General features: G+C 38.7%; 1 protein-coding gene across 9 annotated transcripts in view; it reads right to left on the bottom strand.

Annotated features, from left to right (window-relative positions):
• Positions 1-19,059, bottom strand: part of sox6 (SRY-box transcription factor 6) — a 136,052-nt gene that overhangs the window by 92,093 nt on the left and 24,900 nt on the right. For 7 of the 9 annotated variants that reach the window (XM_055037007.1, XM_055037006.1, XM_055037004.1 and 4 more), the window contains exon 3: positions 15,019-15,069. The exons of 1 other annotated variant lie outside the window; for it this stretch is intronic. In XM_055037007.1, the coding sequence (XP_054892982.1) occupies positions 15,019-15,053 (35 nt within the window). In that variant the 5' untranslated portion in view covers positions 15,054-15,069. Of the gene's footprint in view, positions 1-15,018; positions 15,070-15,379; positions 15,549-19,059 lie in introns of all 9 variants that reach the window. One more of the 9 variants, XM_055037005.1, reaches the window with a different exon arrangement.

Here is a 19,059-nt window from a genome sequence, read left to right as displayed (position 1 = left end):
TTGACAATCAATTAAAAAGGGAATAATGTGGCCTTCCTGTGTTATGAAGTGCAGAAAGGAAGCTGGGGAATATTTAGTTTTTGATCATTTAATTCTCTTGTTTTATTTATTTATTTATTTATTTTCAGTTGCAGAAAATATAGACCAATATAAACTATTCAAAACTCAATATTGTAATGTTAAGCAGACAGGTATTTTAATATTTGAGTGACACAGGAAGTGAAATATAGATTTAGTGGTATGAATTCATAGGTCTTTGTTTTAATGGTAATTTTCAAAGATACTTGAAATACTTTACATTTTGTCACATTACATCTATAAAGCCACATGGGATTTCAGGCGATTGACAAACAGAATTGTGCACAAGTATGATAAAATAATGAATGGCAATAAATGAATTACTTATGAAAATCTAAAAGGTATAGTCTGCAAATGTATTCTGACTCCTGAGTCAATTATTTCTAGAATCAACTTCTCCAGCAGTTACAGCAATAAATGTTGATGGTTTTGGGTATGACTAAGTATTTTTTTTTTGTGGTATTATTTCACTACAAAATATTCTCAAACAAATTTTCTTCAACAGTAACCTTGTATCTAGCTTTGTCCCTTTTTAAGCTACCTCTGGTAAGTTTTCCTGCTCTTAAAGCATGATGCTTCCACCACCATTTCTTATAGAGGGCATGGTTTTAGTTTTCCATCACACTCAGCAATTTGCATTTAAGAAAAAAACATTGTCAGTTTTATCAGACCAGAGCACCTTCTCACACATTTTCCCCAAATCTCTTTATGGCAAGCAGAAAACATGCTCTGCAGCTACACAATCATCTGTTACATTCTATTGGACTTTCACAAAAACATGGCAATTAAACTCATCGATGTTAGAGATTACTACATGACACGATGTAAAAAAGCTCAAGGGGAACTAGCATATTTGCAATACCCTACTCGTCATAAAACCAAGTATTTCTCATGATAAACTTCATCACTGATCACCATCTGCCCTGTTCTCCTGCTCTATCCACAGGGGTCAGTGTGACAGCACTTTACTTCCACTCTTAACTTACTAGTAGAGCATAGGGAGGGGTGTGTAGAGGGGACACTCAAGGCTGAAGCAGAGCATGGTGCTGTGGTGTCCTTGCACTCTCTGCTGAAAGCCACGCATGACAAGACAAGCAAAGATATGCTCTATGTAAGAACTGATATTTTACCAATAAGGTCTTAAGGTCTGATGGTTCTTGGTTTTACTCACTGACTCTTTCATGTATGCCCACATTAAGAGGAATTACTATCATAATTTGTTTGCATGCCAATGGGCTGAAAACATGTAATGGCCTGAAAAGCAAACAAGAAACTAGAAGCAGAAGAATACAAATATTTCACAATGGAACAGGAATATCTGAAGTTCCCAAAGAAATTGTGTTTGGAGCCAACCTTTTTGACCTGCGCTCATCTCTGTCTCCCGTCTTTCTGCCTTCATGCTCAGAAGTGTTGTTGGCTGTATTTTTAATGGAACTTAGCCTTCAATTTTAATCAGCCATTAAATTGTTTCCTGCAATTATATTTGATCGAATCCCATCTCAAAACTGTGTGCTGTTAATTGAAAATCAAGAGTCAGAGCAAAGTTCAGCGCACGTGTTTAGCAGTAGGTGAAATGGGGGTTCACGTGTGTGAGTGGTGGGAGCGGGACGATCACGTAGAATCCAGCGTATTTTTTATTTATGCACCCAAAAAGCTTGAGCCTGAAGCGAAACAAGCACCTCGTCTTCAATGGAGTGTGAGCGCGAAACAAAGCACTGCTTTTGTATTACACAGTAAATCAAGTGGTATTATTTTACCACTAAAATATTCAGTCTCTGAGGCACTTTTACTTTGGTCTCCAGCCATCAGTCAAACTGCTGAGGCGTGAGCGAGGGAAGACGATAGACAGGGAGCAAAGAAGAGAGGGAGCAGTGGAGACTCCATGCTCCTGTAACATGTGTCTACAGCAATCTTGTTAAAGAATGCAACAGATCTGCAGCAGGCTCCATAACAGTATTTGTCAGCAGGAGTTAATAATTTATTAGCAGCGCTGGGAGGGCTGCGCTCAGGCAGCTAAAGAGTGGGGAGAAATCCTTCTGCCCCACCCCCATCTTCTGACAAGCCCCATACAATACTACCTCATATTATTGAAGAGGAAAAGGGGAAGAGTGGCAATGATTCTCTGAATATATCTGAGGGCAAGCGTACAGTATTTTCTTCCTCTTCTTTAGAGTGGGGATCACAAGACTCTGAGATCTAAAGGGGTACGTTTGCAGTAGATCGGTGCTGACACAAAAAAGTCTTCGGATGAGGTGCAGAAAAAGAAAAAGGGTAGGATTCATTTGAATGTGGTAAAGCATGTGGAAGCTGATCATATATTTTGATGGAATAGCTCTGTTATCTCTGTTGGCCTCCATGCATGCAAAAATAAAATTAGCAAAACAGCCCTGTTTGAACAACTGCACTGTATTCTTCAAATAGCCCCATATACATGAATTATTCAAATACAAAGGAAATAGGCTTACATGTTCACACTGTAGAACCAAAACTGTGTTCAGCTAATAAATTAGATTCAAATTATATTAAGCAATAGGCGCGACAATAAGCCTCGGTCACTTTGAAGACCTGTGGCAGCGATGAGACAGGGTCAGATAAAGAAGCAGCCTGGTCTAAATATAGCTGACAATATTGCGCACATTTGAAGGATTAGGACTTAAGTTCTCTAGCCACAGGCTCATGTGGCCTGGAATGCTTTGAGTCATGAATTGTTCCCCGAGATAATGTTTCATCATCGTGCAAAACAGCCTCTGCCTAATTGGTAAGTATTAGAGGGGTGCTGTGTGCCGCTCATCTCAGGGGTCTTGTGACTGCTGGGCCATGTGTCCCCAGCTATCCCATTTCCTCTTTCATCATAAAAGGGTCTGGCCTGCTTTCGCCTGCCGTATCTGCTCTTTCACACTGTTTACCTTTTATAGACAATGGTGATAAGTAACCCCACACCGAACCTCCTCCACCATCACTACTGCCCCCTCATCCCACCCACTTGTCTGGTCTAGTGCTGCCGTGGATCTTCGGGCTTTGATTGGGAAAAAAGGGGGTTTGCAAGTATAGAACAGAGACTAGAATAAATATATAAACAAATAAATAAATAAATTGCCAAAAGAAAATTGGACAGCAAAGGTGAATAACTGGAAATAAACAGCATAATTGTACAAAAATAAACATGTGTCCCAAATAATAGGACACAAAGAAGACAGAGATAATTTTTTTTTAAGTTATAAATTTTTTGTTCATTCAATTCAAAAAGCAGAACAAGCATTCAGGCAAAATAACAATTAAGATCCATTTAACTTGCAGCCAATCCCAAATGGATCAAATTAATTAGAGATAAAGTTGTGATTCAAAAAACTAAACTAAACTAAACAAAATGAACGATGCAGCCCATATAAACAGAGATAAATTAAGCGAAACTATCATCAGTGCAATTCTTTTGTCCCACTTCAAAAAAAACACATGAACATAATCTAAAAATATGTTTAGAAAACATATTCAGAAAGGTTTCTTTTGTTCTTTATTTACTCTGTTGATCTTTTTTTGAACATTAAGAAAATGTGCTTAAGTGGTTTTATAGAAACATGGATCCTTTTTATACTCTTCATAAACCAAGCTGAACACTTTCAATAAAACTAACAATAATTTTAAATCATTTTTACTGTCATGTAAGTAAAATCAAATTATAGGCAGAAACTAGTTCTGGGACTCTGTGTGTGTGTGTGTGTGCGTGTGCGTGAGTGAGAGAGAGAGACAGGGGGAAAAAAGTGGGAAAAAAAAGTCATCTATGTGTTTCCCTTCGGGGGTTCCTCGTGTTCTAACAGGTGTCATGGTTGGGTTCCTCTGGGTTCTTCACCTGCCATAATGAGATATAACTACCTGACAGCTCCCAGCTGGAGGAGCACTGACACAGAATCCACCGTTTAGCACAATTAAATTATCACCCTCCATTGTAATTGTGCCATGCTGTGCAGCAGCCAGGTTTCTTGGATACATAATCAGCCCTTAATGTGGGCCCTATATTGTGTGCGCTGTCTTCCATTCATGGAAATGTGCATGCTTGCACATACTTGCTTGTTGCATAATGCCTGCTGTTTTAAAACGAGCTGAATGAAAAGAAACATTTTTTTTTTTTCCGCCGGACAAAATACTTACATAAAGATATAAAAGTGTGGCTCAGAAATTGTTAATTTTCCCCTCCAACTGCCACACAGAGACAGCAGAATTGTCTAAATGAATTTGTTTAAATTGTTGCTCCATTATTGTTGACCTTCCACTGCAAAAAGTCAACTCAATTACAGTGGCACTTCATCTTCACTTCACATTCTCTCCTGATACCTTCTCCATTAGAAACTGCTGCCGTTGCCACAGTTAAAATCCACACTCAAATGATAGCTACCCAGAGCAAATTAAGCGACCCACCTGAAGTGCACACTTTACATATTGAGCAGAGCATTGATAATTACTTTGCAGGGGAAATTATTTGCAATAATATGTTGCTAGAGGAGCTTCCTTACAGCTCACTTTAAACACTCGCGCAGCTGCCGTGACAGCGTGGTTGGTATCCTTGCCCCCCCACCCGAGGCAAAGAGTGATGCAGGTGTGAGAGTGCTTAAAAGTCTCTGTCTGTCTAATCGGGAAGGGTCGATGAGCACTCACAAGCTCGATCCCTCTGCCTCCTCCCCCATCCGCCTCCTTCTCCTCCTCTTTCAGTCCCCTGTGCCATCGGCAATTTCTTTCTGATCCCAGCATACAAGCTCAGACCTTGATGGCATAACAGCCTCTCAGTTTTGCAGGACACACACAAGTTTACTCATGCGTATGCTCTCGGACATGAAAAATGGGAATGCAAAAAAAAAAATTGTTAATGGCCTTTTCTCAGCACAGATGACTTGCTGGAGGAGGATGCATTAAGGTGAAATGAATACAATATGCTCACCAAGTATTGTGTTATTTTCTCCTCTCTTTCTTTGGGCCTGTTTACTTTCAAAATTCTTTGTAGTGCTACTGCAGCACTTGAGCAAATCTCACAGAGAGACAAGCCATCAAGTAACATAACTGAATTTGATGAGCAACAGTGGAGCTTTGCGGTTTCCCTCGTGGTTGACAGTAAGTTATGAGCCCTTTGTGAGCGGCAGAAGGAAAACAGAGACTGGTATTTGGCAGGAACTCAATAATAAAGAACTCTTCTGTCCGTGCAACCTGAACTATTTCGATGGAAACAATTGAGAATTGTTTAAGGAAAGAAAAAGAAACAGTGACAGATGACACATAGAGCAGGGCGCCGTTTCTGTAAAAAATCTTAAACAAAGCTCCATTTAGTTGAGGCCCATTCTGGCATTTGCAGGTTTCTCAGTGCAGTAAAGAATGCACTTAAAATGTGGAGTAATATCTGGCACAGCTGCCAAAGAAATAATGGAAAGGCTCACACATAAGTGGCAGGATTTTGCTTTCCCAAATGTTGTAAGCTTCACAATTCTAATTAAAAAGGTTTATTTTCTGCCCTTTTTATTGTTAGAAATAAAGAAGTTGCCTTTTGTGTTATTCATAATCTCATACGGTTTTAGATCACAGGCTGAAAATGTAAACCTTATTTTGCTTTGGCTCCGATTTTGTTCCCTAAAAAAACAGTGACATTTACTAGTGCAGTTTTACAGTCGCACTGAAGAGAACTGGCCTTTTCACACCCTTTTTTACTTTTTCACTTTTGTCACATTAAAGTCAGAAACATGTATTTGGATTTTACAGACAATACAAAGTAGTGCAATTTTTTTTACAAAATACAACCAATAAAACCATTAAAAGGTGTGTTTTTAATCCACCAAATTAATACTTAGAGGAACAATTTTTCACCATCTTATCACATGTGGAGATTGAAACGTTTGCCCATTTACAAAATAGTTCAGATTCAACACCGCTACAGTTTTGTTTCACTGAGAAAACCTTGTGTTCAGGCAGTGTAAATTCAAAATATTCAACTTCGATCTCTGAGCAGACCACATTCCTGCATATTTCTTGAGTCCCTTATATAAGCTTCATTTAGCATTATTTCTACAAGAGTCTTTCTTGTAATTCTTTCATACAGGTTGAAACAAATATTTGTGTTAAGTTATTTCCCCCCCTCAGCAGCGGATCTCTGTATAAACGGCTTCTCTGATTAACACTCTTTACATAATAATTTATGAGAACAATGCTGTCTTGGTAAGTCAATTTCAAATTATAGAGCAGTGTTATATGAAATGTTCAAAATTGGGATATTCAAAATTGGGATATTTTTCAAAACCTAACCTTGCATTGAAACTACTTCACAGCCTTATCCTGAAACTGTATGGATTTAATGTTCTCTGACAATCTCTGAGGCTTTTGCAGAACAACTGCTTTATACTGAGAGTGCTCTTTTTGTTATTTTATGCAATTGGTTGCACTCACATTTTTTCTTTAGCTGTAACAAATTAAAGAGGATGGATGATGACAAAGCTAAATCATGCTTTCCTAATTTTTACTTGGAACATTTTGGACACTGTGTCTGAGTTTTATTCCACTCTACAATTATTTTCTGTCTGTCACTGTCTATAAGGGTGTAGTTTGAACTTGACAAAATATAGAGATTTGAGTGTAGTCTGCACACTTCAGCAGGGACTGTACCTTTTATACAAGCCTTTTTATTCCCCTTCTTTGTCTGCCGGCCTCTGGATATTAGAAGAACTGGGATATAGTTGGGCTGAGTAGCCACCTTTCATGCGACACATCAATTGGAAAATCAAAACAGGGGTAGTTCATTTGCTCCACCCAGATGAGGCCATCTACTGTAGCTGAGCCATGATGAATAGGGGTCAGGCAAGCCACACCTCAAAGATTTATGATTAAGGCTTATTATGTTGGGAAAACTGACATTGATTGCTGATTTAAACTGCTGAAACCAATTAATTTGCTGGGGCTGAATAGAAAGCATGGTCAACAGTGTGTGCCATTCTGACAGGTTGGATAGGATGAAGCCAAATGAATGGCTGCTGCCTGGCTGCTGTTTGGAGGTGGTTAGAACCTACAACGTGTGATTGACAGCCAAAACAGAAAGAGAGAGAGAGAATCAGAGAAACACTCTCAACAGGAAAAAAAAAAAAAAGGTAGATATGACGGGCGGGGGGAGAACCCCCGAAGCTTCGGCCACTGATCTGGGTAACTGCCTAAAAATTTGCTTCACCACAAAGACATGTACGTGGTCCTATTTTAGCAATGCTGAAATGGTTTCATTCACGCTGTGGCACAGAGAAAACCCAAGTAAATGAATGTGAAACATGGCTCTAATATAATCAGAGAGCTGACAGACATGGTCGAACAGAAAAATGGGCTGCATTTTCACGCTGAGGAATTGGGTACTGTAGTGGATTAAACGCTGACTGAAACACGAAATGTCTCACCAGTGGCTTCGACGCCTCTCTGCCTTCATCCAGAGAAAACACCATTAAAACTGTACCTAACAGAGTCTATTACCAATGTGTTTTTATGCCATTTCACTCTCAGCTGCATGTTATTTTTTCTGTGGTTGTAGGCAGTAGCGTGTGTTTACTAATACCTTCCCCTTTGTGTTGGTTTCGCAGTTCTTTTGCAGGCTTGCTCAGACAACACAAGCGTCATGACAGGGTTCCAAAATGAAATCATTAACTAAATTGCTTTCTTAAAAAGCCACAAGTGTGCAGCAGGATTTGTGTGTGTTTGGCTGCGGGCCACGGGCCTCTGGTTCTCAGGCAGTAGTGCCCTGGCTCTGTTGTGGTTTCTTGCCACCACAGTCATTATGCTCAGCCTCAGCTGAGCACAATGCAGGGATGCAGCGCTCTTCGCCTCACTCCCTGGGAGAAAAGTAAAATCATTTGAATAAGAATAGGAATTTACTTTGTATCTGAAAAATTCTCGCCACAAGAAGACAACAAAATTCCTAAGAACACCAAAGGAAAAAAATAAAATGTACACACAGAAACACTAATTTCATAGATATTATGCAAGAATCTTTCAGAAAAGGTAGCCAATCGGCCTGAGATAGGTTTCAATAAACAAAGCAAACAGAAAGGAGAGCAGATAGTGAGTGAAGGACAGACAAATATTTGTTAAGAAGATAGAGGCTGCAGCTAAGCTGTGTAGAAAGGTAGCTGAGGACCCAACGGACATACACACACATGCCAAAGCACAAATCCCACCTGTCTAAGGTTAGCAGATGTGTATTTCACAGCCTGTGGTGTGTGCAACCATTCTGCAAACAATAGATGGAACTCGACAAAGGTCGCCACACTTGCAACACACTTTTTACAGTAAGAGGCAGGACAATTTCAGTGGTCACTTAGTAAATAATTGACCTTGTTTTGCTGCAGAACTTCAAGGGATTTTTGCAGAACTTAGAAGATAGTTTGGACAGATGAGCCTAATTTATTTATATCCCTAGCACATTTTTTTTCAGATGGTAAATAAGACAAATACGACAATGTTAATAAAACATTATCAAAATGAAGTTGTCCTCAAAAAAAGACGTTTTTATTTACATTACATTTAAAATGCAATGTTTTAAATTATTTATACCTTCAAAATGAAACATCTTTATTATTACTACAGCAATTTGTTAGGCCTGGCCTGCTTTTTAAACATTTCTGCTGGCATTTGATGACTTTTAGTGATGAACTTGATCTTTGAGGCCACAAGACATGCTTACTGTCACCCAGGTCTTCACCTTCCTACACAGGTTGTTTAGTGGTAGAAACACAGTGATAACATTTTTTTAAGTTGTCTTACAATCTAAATCAGCCAGGGATATGATTAATTATGACCTTGTATATTCTTTTAGTGCATCTGCAATGTGCAAACGAAATAGACACCTTTATATATAGTTAATTAAAACAACATTTACTGTTAAATAGAACTGAAAACTTTGACAGAGAGAATTGAGTAAATAAATATCAATTAAGCCATCCACTTCATGGTTTCACGTTAAGAACTCATTCTGAGATTTAAAGTAGACATTTATTTATTTGTTTGCATGAGTATGTGCCATGAACTCTGTTGTGCAGCTTCTATGCAGTTTGTAAATGTTCTTCGCAAGTATTAGCCAGGCATTTCAAATGACAGCCACACGTCTACAGCATAAATCAAAAAGACAAGACTTAGTTCTATGTGTATATTAGCCAAAGAAATCCCCAGAGCATTACTTTTTGTGTAAAATGTATCTTTTTTTGGAGCTGTTGAGGAGCAAGTAATAAATCCAAAGTCTTTAGACAGCTAGATTTGTCCAAAGACTCTGCTGTCTTTGGACAGAAAAATATATATATTTTTTCTTATTTGCTTGCAAGCCAGGTTTTCAGGGAAGCGCTCTAAAAGCTATCAAAAGTTTAAGCGTTTCCCACATCCTCCTCTTGTGGGTGTGCCTGTAAAGTGCTTCACTCCCTCTTCTGAGAACCTCCATGGAATTGCATCATGGGATGGCAAGTATGATGGTAGCAATATACTGTAACATGGGGGAAATACCTAATTTTGGTTGATTCATAAACACCTTGTGAACTGACTGGTCTCAGACAAATCTGTGCTTTACTGGATTTTGGGTCCGAGGTGACACACACAGGTACACACAGTTTATGGTCATCCTTCATTTTATTTCGTGCTTACGTTAGCTCTCTCTCATTATGAGAGTGGGTCTTTATCAGAGGCCCTTGTTTGGTACAGTTAGAGTTGATGCGATATGAACTGCACACCAAGAGTCAGCAGCGATCTGCATATTCAATAACTTCCGTAATTATATGCGCAATTCATCAGATGGGATGTGATTGCAGGGGAAGTGGAATAGAGTGGAATAGAGAGGAGCAGAGAGGTCTGATTCCTGGAGGACTAAAAGTCTAATCACAAAACTAACATGATAATTGAAATCTAAATTGAAAGGCTTTGCTCTCAGGGAGCATATGTCAGACATGGTGCGTAGAGGAGTTAGTGAGAGTGCAATAGAGGAAGAGAGAGCGGCGGAAATATTTAAGTTAAATATGCAAAAATCACTGTGCAGAGAAAATAGTGAAAATATATATATTTTTAAATCTAGGACGTTTATATCTATATATCTATATCTATATCTGTATAGATATAGATATATATAGATATAGATATAGATAGATCTAGATATAGATATAGATATATATCCACATATGTATATAAACGTCCTATTTTATATATATATAATTTGTTACCTGTTGTTAGAGGGTCTCAAAATTTTTATTTATTTATTTGTTTATTGGTGCCTTTATATTGCAGCATTTGTTTGATTCAAGACAAAGCCATCATACTGTTGATCAGAAAGATCCTGTTTACATGACTGCCAACATTTTTTTCATCTCTCTTGTCATACATTTAACACATAGAACAATATGTCAGTGAGCATGTTTAAGTTTTTAAATTGATAAGTTATTTTAACCTTCTTTCTTTATCATTTGGGACCCAACTAGGCTTTTACATTTGCAAAAACCATAATCTCACCAGGTCATTGTGCTAGACATAAATTTTGTCTTTATCTCAGGCGCTTTGTCCCAGCTCTTTTACTTTTGCCCCCTTTGTCTGCTGGATGTCCTGAACACAGGATTCATATTCATCTCTCAATAACATTTAATTAGTTATGCCAAATTCATTAACCTGTACTGCTGTTCAGCTGGCCTTGGTCATAAATTTGCTTAATGTGAGCAGACGCTTTGCAGCTGTAATAAGGGACATAAAACTTAAAGAGAAGCACACACACTGTCCCTATCTAGTCATGGATCATTCAAACTTGTGTTTTGGACCAGCAGTTTTTCTGCATGAGATACTTTAACAAGTTTTCTATGAATCCCTACAATTTTTTTATTTATGCCTACATTTACAGGAATCAATTACTTATTCGGAAAAAATTGTTTCACAGTAATTGTGAATTAAGATTAATCCTGTGCTTCAAATTAGTTTTGTTTGTCAGGTTTCAGCATATGTGACATGACTGGGAAATCAATGCAGTTTTGATAGCTTTTCTCTGCCAAGCTGGTCATTTTAAGCAGTAATAAATGCACAAAATAAAGTACTATTGTTAAAACAAAATAAATAAGACAACCTTCACTGTCCGAGGTTAACACATTGACTTTCCTGTGGTCCTCTATCCCTCAGTGGTCTCGCCTAACCAAAGAGCCTATTAGACCTGAATCCCACTTTGCTGTTAAAAAGGGTCCTGTCCTTTCAGCACACTCACTTTCCTGCTTTCTGTTTTTTATGGCATAGGTGGTAAAGAAACACAAGTTCATTGTTCCCTCGCAGATGGAAGTTGGAGTTACCAGGGTAACGGCTCTAATCCTCTCCTTTTTTTACCATTTCTTTCATATTAACAGTCCATCGAGAGCCACTTTTTAAGTCACAGGCAAGGAGTGCTTGCTTACCCACTTTTAATTAGCCATGACTCTGTTTGCCAGGAGACAGCATGATGAGCTAATCGAAATTTACCAAATAATGACGCCCTGCGAGAGGCTACTTCTTCCTCCTGCGTCCTGCTCCAAGAATAACAATAATGAGGCCATTATGGAGGATTGCACTTTAAAAAGGCTGTGCTGCCACCAAAACAGAGGACATAATTGTTGTAGTGTTTTCCATACAATCAACAACCCATTGTAGATTGACTTCAGAACGAGCAGAGCAAAGAATGGGTGTCATAATGATTGGTCTATACTGCCTTCAAGATGCTGTACAAAGTGCACAGTGAGCTAGATAGACTACTGATTTTGTTGTGAATGAATTCAACTGTCTGGTTTTGTATGAAAATGTATTTTCTTCTTTTTTTTGTGTGTGTATTGCAATTTATTGTGTGTGCGTTAACTGTAACTGAGAACCCACCCCCAATTCATGCAATGAGATGCAAAGAACCTCAAAACAATTGGAGCGATTGACCACATATGCAAAGCTCCGTTTATGTTTTGCAGAGGGTCTAATGAAAGTGTGTGTGTTTCTAAAAGAAAATGTAATAAAAAAAAACATTGTACTCATTAGCACACATTCAAAAAGTGAGCGTAGTTCAATCAGGCATGTCAGCTGAGCGTTATCTATCATATCAGGATGGCTCAGTTTGAACACCGCATGTCTGCACTCCAAACTAACTCAATTACAGTTTGGGCCATCTTGAAATTAAAAAAGATCCACAGAGACAAAAAAAAAAATTATTCAAAAAAAAGTTTCACATCTAATCTCGCAGGTGGAGAGGACGCTGCGGTTGCACAAACATGGCTTTGCAGCTATTAGTTGAGCTCCATTGTAATAGGGGAGAGGAGAAATCGGGGCTTGAGGGCAGAAGGAATGCTAAGTGGGCCCCTTAGTCTAGTCAACCTTCAGTGGGTTTCATTTATCTTCATCTTGTTAGGCTAAATTAATTAACAATCTCAATGTTACACACTTTCTCCTTTCATTACATCAAATAATGGCGGAAATGTAGAGGGAGGTTCTGCCCACTGGGAGTACACTGAGACTGAAGATCTCGCTGTCTGCCTGTCTCCCTCTCTCTCTATTTCTCTCTCTCTTTCAGTCATTATCTCTCTGTCTTTCTGTTCACATATCTGCGCTTTGTCCCTTTCCATTTCTCTCTTTTGCTCACTCTCATTTTCCCTCTCACTTTTTTTGACTGCACAAACAAAAAGCTGATAAATACGTCGCCGAGACATATAAAAAATTGATCTAAGGTGAAATCAACAAAGAGAAGCTAAGGAGGCTGAATGACAAATCGTATGCAGTAAGACAGAAAACTTTTGGCTCTGTTCAGAGAATTTTAAAAACACTGTTTACTAAAACCAGACTCAGAAACAAAAGCTTGAGAGTTGGGCTTAAAATGAAAACTCAAACAGTTTGACTTCCCATTTTCTGTCACAATAACTGTGTAACAGGTTTCGTGTTTATTAAAAATGAAAGTTGTTTCATTTGGAGACTCCAAAACTCATGCCAACTCAAAACCAACCTCATGACTCAACACATTAATGAAAGAAGGCACATCTGTGATGAGGTACTAGAGCATAAAAAGTCAAAAAAATCAAAAAGCAATCCTCTCTGGAGAAGATTTGTATGTATGGCGCTGCTTAGAGAACTCACTTTGACCTAACTTTGTTTTTAGAATAAAGAAACTAGGATTCTTTAATGGAGAACGGTGCTTTTCCACCTCTGCTTCTTTGCATTTCACCCCCTGCCTCAAAGCCCACTTCCCACTCCAGGACACAAGTCTTATCAAAGCAAAAAGGGCTAACCCTGAAGCAAAGCCTGCCTTTAATCTTGGCCCGATTGTCTGGGCCTCAATCAGTGTGCATAATATCTTTCTGCTGCTGCCTTTAATTAAAACTGACATTGACAGAAGGGTGTGCATTAGAGGTGCAATAAGGCATTGAAAAAAATGAAAAACCTGTCACAAATAGTGGGAGAAAAATGTAAGAAGCATCCAGTGAAGGATCTAATTTTTGTTTATTAAATATACTATCTCGTGTTAACTGTTCAAAATGTACGACACCCCTCATCTTTTTGGTTGCACATTAAACTGGTTTCAACAGGTGCTGAGAGATCCACTTCGTGGGATTTTGACAAAGCGGAAATGAGAAACGGTAGCGCGCATTTGAAAATTAAACAAGTTTATTTCAGAATAACCATCAGCTACACCCCACCAACAAAAATTGGTGTCGTTTAGATAGTACATTTTTCAGTTTGTATTTTACCTTTTAAATGTGGAAACTGTAAATAAAGTTAGAATGTGATAATATAAACTATAAACTTTTACTGTTGTGGAACAGAATTTAGATTAAAAGCTTTGCTTAGTTCATAGATTTGCATGTGTTAAAAAAAAATGTCCTTGTAAAGTCAACTCAAACAGGATGATTTTGCTAAGAGTTTATTCCTCTTTTGGAGAAATGCTAAAATAAAATACCACCTCCCTTTTTTTAAGGTATTAAATGTGAGATTCCATCTGTTTGAAAAAATAAAAACAATTTCAAATAGGCAAGACATTTTCCTATTGAATTCCTGAAGGACGTTTTGATGAGCAAGAGTAATGGTATCAAATTGTCCTTTCTTTTTAAAATGCCCCCAACCGTTCTGTGGGAGAAAAAAAATGCTGTTAATTTAATCAAATAAGTGACCTTTTGAAAAAGAAATCAAAGAGGATTCATTAGCTTTAGTAAAGTTTGGCTGACAGCAGCTTTGAAAGGCAGATGCTGCTGTGGCTTTTAATGAGCCAGCCCTAATTAGGGAGCAACACTGGAGCCTAGAGAAGGTGGTTGACTAGGAAAGGAGCCAATGGTAAATAAGCTTGCTTATTTACTTCCACTGTGTAATGACAGCACACATTTTTAATTAGAATCCAGGATGTGTAAAGGCAAAAAAAAAAAAAAAATGCAAATCTTTACATTAGGGTGAAGACAAACACAGGATGGAAGGGGAAACAAGAGTACATCACAAGACTGATTTGCCAGTGATTGCCTCAACCAGCCAGCCCTGATAAGGGTGTTTAGCAAGGCAGGGGCAGATGAGGAGAGTGGTCAGACAAGAGCATGCAAGAGTTTGAAGACACGGAGAGCCTGACCTGCAGGCTGTTAAAACTGTGAAATGAGTGGAGGCAAGGGGTGGGGTGAGCTCGTGTGTATGTGACCGTCAAGTTGTTGATGTGTGCTTTCAGTCTGACTCAAGGCTGTAAGGGTGAGCATGCTTCACAGCCACGCAACACATGAACACAACTGTAACAAACAGCTTGGGTAAATATGCAAGAATCTGTGTTGGACAGTCTTTCAAATGTACAAACACATGCGCACACACAAACATGTGCACGCACACACAAGGGGTAAAGTCCACAGCTAACAATGTGCCAGAGAGATTAACCCCCCGACGTGTGCCTGCCACACCACCCTTGCCTGACCTGTGATCCTAGATGGCAACAACGGAAATGAAACTAACCTCAGTAAAAAGCTGCTACGAAGAAAGCCCTCCATGTCAGCGAGTGGGGTTCTGGTAGGAAAAATCACAGAGAACATCTTTTTTTTAACTGGGAAATAAGTTATAATCAGGAAGAAGAGCAACAAGAGATAGGGAAGGAGGAAAAGAAGGGAGAATAAAGCAAAGAAAAACACACTGATCATACATCTTCCTCTTATGCATGATCTTATGTCTTTAATTAAAGCAAAAATATGACTTGGAACCCATCCTCTTTTTTATGAACTGACATCATTAATTACATCTTTTTCCATTGAGGGATTGGATTTGCATACAACATCGGTTTGTGCTGATGATATGTTAGCATCAAATAAACCCTGCTTACTGATCTCCATGCAGCCCATATCCACAGCTTTGTGTAGATATATGGATGTGGATCCAGCCCCTCTGACCACAGAACCCTTCTGTTCAGAGTAGCCAGCGGTGGTCCAGCTGCAGCCCATGTGTGGCGAGGCTGCTGTGGCTTCTAGGAGCTCGGCCACAAGGGACCCAAGCTGGGAATCGCAGCGCCAAAGAGGCAAAAGGATGTGGTCATGATGTCACCACTTGTATAGGTCGCTCAGAAGCCGTACCCACAAAAAAAAAAAAAAAAAAACTGCAGACACATGACTAAAATTGACTTACAACAGGTTTCCATTAGGCAATGTTATTGGTCTGTGTAATGTACACTTTTTTATTGTGTTAAGACTGACTGAAAATTGATTGCGACTCATGCATTTTGTTTAAGTGGTGGAAAAGAGCAAGGATTGCACAGAATGATTTTGTCAGTGGAAACTTTACTGGCTGCTGAACTTTCTTTCTCTGTTTCAATAAAATATGCTGCTATTCCAATCTGAAAAAAATATATATCTCACATATATATGTCAGATATATATATATTTATTATATTGACATAATGTCATATTATAATATAGAGACATTTATCCTCAATATTTATTCTCATCTTTGTCCTTTTATTCAATTTCACTTTCTTAAAGTTCAGAAGGAGTAGAGTCAATACAAAGCACGACTGTTGTGGGAACTGCTACTTTTAAAACTAATCATGAAAAAAAGCACTAAGAAATAATCATAAGAAACACAAGTCCAACAACGGACAACATCTCAGCCCTTAAACACCTTAAGTTTTAGTTGCATGAGTGTAATTTAGCATTTTCCATTCTTGCTCAAGTGGCTTACGAGACAAAGCCTGTGAGAAAATGGAAAGAATGAGCCAAGCCCAAGGACACTGTGCCTTTCAGCCCGGCCAGCACTTAGCGAAGCAGTGGCTCCACAAGGCCCAAAGGGCTCAGCCGAGACTTTTCTCACAATAAGGTGTCTGGGGAGGCGGGAGTGGCATAGCCAGGGGTACTTGCAGCCCTGCTCTTTTCTCCACTCTGTTGGGCCCAGAGCACATAATACCATCACCATGCCACAGCACACCGAGCCAGTGACAACGTGAGAAAACAACCGTCAAACAGAGCAGAGCAGATCAAGCGTGTCTCCTCACTTCTGGGAGTGCAAAAAGCACGCAGTGCAGGCACACACAAACCAACAACAATCATCGACTCAAATGAATTCATTCTAAACTTAATGCATAGACAAAAATATATACAATTTCACTTAATTTGATCTTGAATGCATTAACTGTGAAGCAAACGTCACTAAGATGCTTGAATCTTACAGACCTTTCATAAGGGTTACAGCGAGACGAATAAATTAGAGCAGACCAAGCAGAGTTTCTATCTATAGCTCCTTATGCAGTTCATATTCTTTTTCTGCTGTATTGTGCATTCATGTTTTTTCAGCTGACCCACTATGATGAGAAATAACTAAATTTAGACTAAGAATGCAAATATATAAAATGTGGAGAAAATTGCCTGATTACAGAAAATTGTGGTCAAAATCTCTGTTCTAGGAAGACTTGTATCCATTAAGATTCAGCCATAACTCAAAAACAAATATATTGTTGATGGGAGGATAGTTCTCACTAAGTTGGCAAGGGCCAGTCCGAGCAGCTCAGCACCCGTTCAAAGAAAGAGCTTCTGCCAAGAGCTGCCTCTGCTTAACCAAGTCTCCCACCATCTGCAACAAATGTGCTCTATTAAAGCAGTACCATATGGACAACAAGCTAGCTATTAACACGGCTTCAGCACATCCTTTAACCTAGCCCAGATTTCAAACTTCCAGTCAAATTGACTGCTGATTTAATGCACCGCCAGCAGCCATGTGGGTCTTGGCACACGTCGGCACTCTCAGTCTTCAGTCATTAACGGGCTCACATAGTGCGCAGCAAACAGCGAGACACAGAAGTTAGCCGCACAGAGCGCAGCAGCTACAGCATCCCAAGGTGGTTTGTATGCTCCCTTAAATAAACCAGTACGAAAACGGTGGGCAATGCCAGTATTTTTCTGAAAAGAAAGCTGAGTCTAAAAGATTCAACAGCTCACAATAGAGAAAGCATATGAGCGTTCAAGATAATGACTTAGAGTTAGAAGATAAGGTAAGGAGATAAGAGTGGTGACAGGATGTGTACTTGGAAGTACCATGAAGATGTCTCATTCTCATCTGACTCATATGATGACCTAACAAACTTTCATATATCCATGAGCTCTTTCTTGTAATTCTGATGCATCTGTTAGAAAACCTTTTCTTAAAGATAACATAGCTATTTTTTTTTTCTTTTTTTGTGGTTCTAGACTTCATGATAGATTATTGCATTTGTTTTAATATATATTTTTCAATTCCACCTGTCTCTGATGCTGATGTTTTGTTTATGCAATTGCATGCAATTAATTTGGATTTTGGTACATTTCCAAGAAACATAACACTTAATCAGGCACTTCAAAGAGGTTTTCCACCAGTATCAAGAAAGACTTTGACTGATTGAGTTCCAATTAGCTGATTTTTTTTTTTTTTTAATGAAATATCATATGACTCTCCTGGCCATTGTTTTGACAGCAGTAGCATTGTGCCTTCTGGCTATGTTACCAGTGTGTGCTTGCTTTAAGTTCGAGTTTGGAAAAGTATTATCACATGAACTGCATAGTTCAAATGCATTCAGGGTTGTTTTGTAGGCCACTAAATAATTTCATCTCTCCCCGGAACTACAAAAATGGCCGAACGTGGTGGAGTGGAACGTTCTACAATCTGGAGGGCGGTGGGTTGTGAAGTACTTCATTCGCATTTGAAGAGTCCGCAACAAAATGAGATGCTGTCAGACGCACTTCAGAACATGGTTAAAAGAGGGGCTTGTGGAGCTACAATAATGAGAAATTCAGTCCAAAGCATTGCTTTTACACTTTTGACAAAACACAATTGAATGTGAAAAGGAAGGATTTAAAAACACCACATAGCCACTTAAAAAAATAACTAAACAAATGGCTAGAATTGTGTTCCTTAAGAAGCTTAAAAAGCCATGACATCGACATCTCATTTTCAAATCATAGCAAAGTAACTTTACTGTATGCAAAAGCATGACTCATAAGAAAGTAACATACAGTAATTTAATCAAGACAAATCATTTCAGTAATCTTAGTTGTCCTGAAAAGAGAAACAATCTAAATTAATTTCAGACAGTGACAAACAAACATGAAAAATCTCTGCCGATGCTAAAAATAATTAGCTAAAGATCTTCATGGTGACAGTCAAATAGATCTCTCAAAGTTCTCTTACATGCTATGGGTGATAAGTTACTTTTGGTTTGAGAAGAAAGAAGAAGGGGATAGAAAAGGGAACTTTCAAACTATTCATAAATTCCCCCTTGGAAAAAAAGAAAGGATGGTTGGAAAAGCACAAATCAGAACGCAGTGACAATATACACATCTGCACCTTTTGGTAGGACACACAGGAACACACACCATCAGTTCCCTTAACTAATCTGAATTAGTCCAAGAGGTGCTACTGTCCCTGTATCACATCATACAAATGCACACCTTGCTCACAGACACACACAAATTTCAGTCAGCGTTACCAGATGAGTAGTGAATTAATTTGTGTGAGCCACTCCAACATTAGGAAGGTGTGTTG

Source organism: Poeciliopsis prolifica, unplaced genomic scaffold, assembly GCF_027474105.1.
Source record: "Poeciliopsis prolifica strain line A6 unplaced genomic scaffold, Auburn_PproV2 SCAFFOLD011, whole genome shotgun sequence".
Lineage (NCBI taxonomy): Eukaryota > Metazoa > Chordata > Actinopteri > Cyprinodontiformes > Poeciliidae > Poeciliopsis > Poeciliopsis prolifica.
Note: the sequence above shows the minus strand (reverse complement) of the source record. Positions and strands in the feature narration are given on the sequence as shown.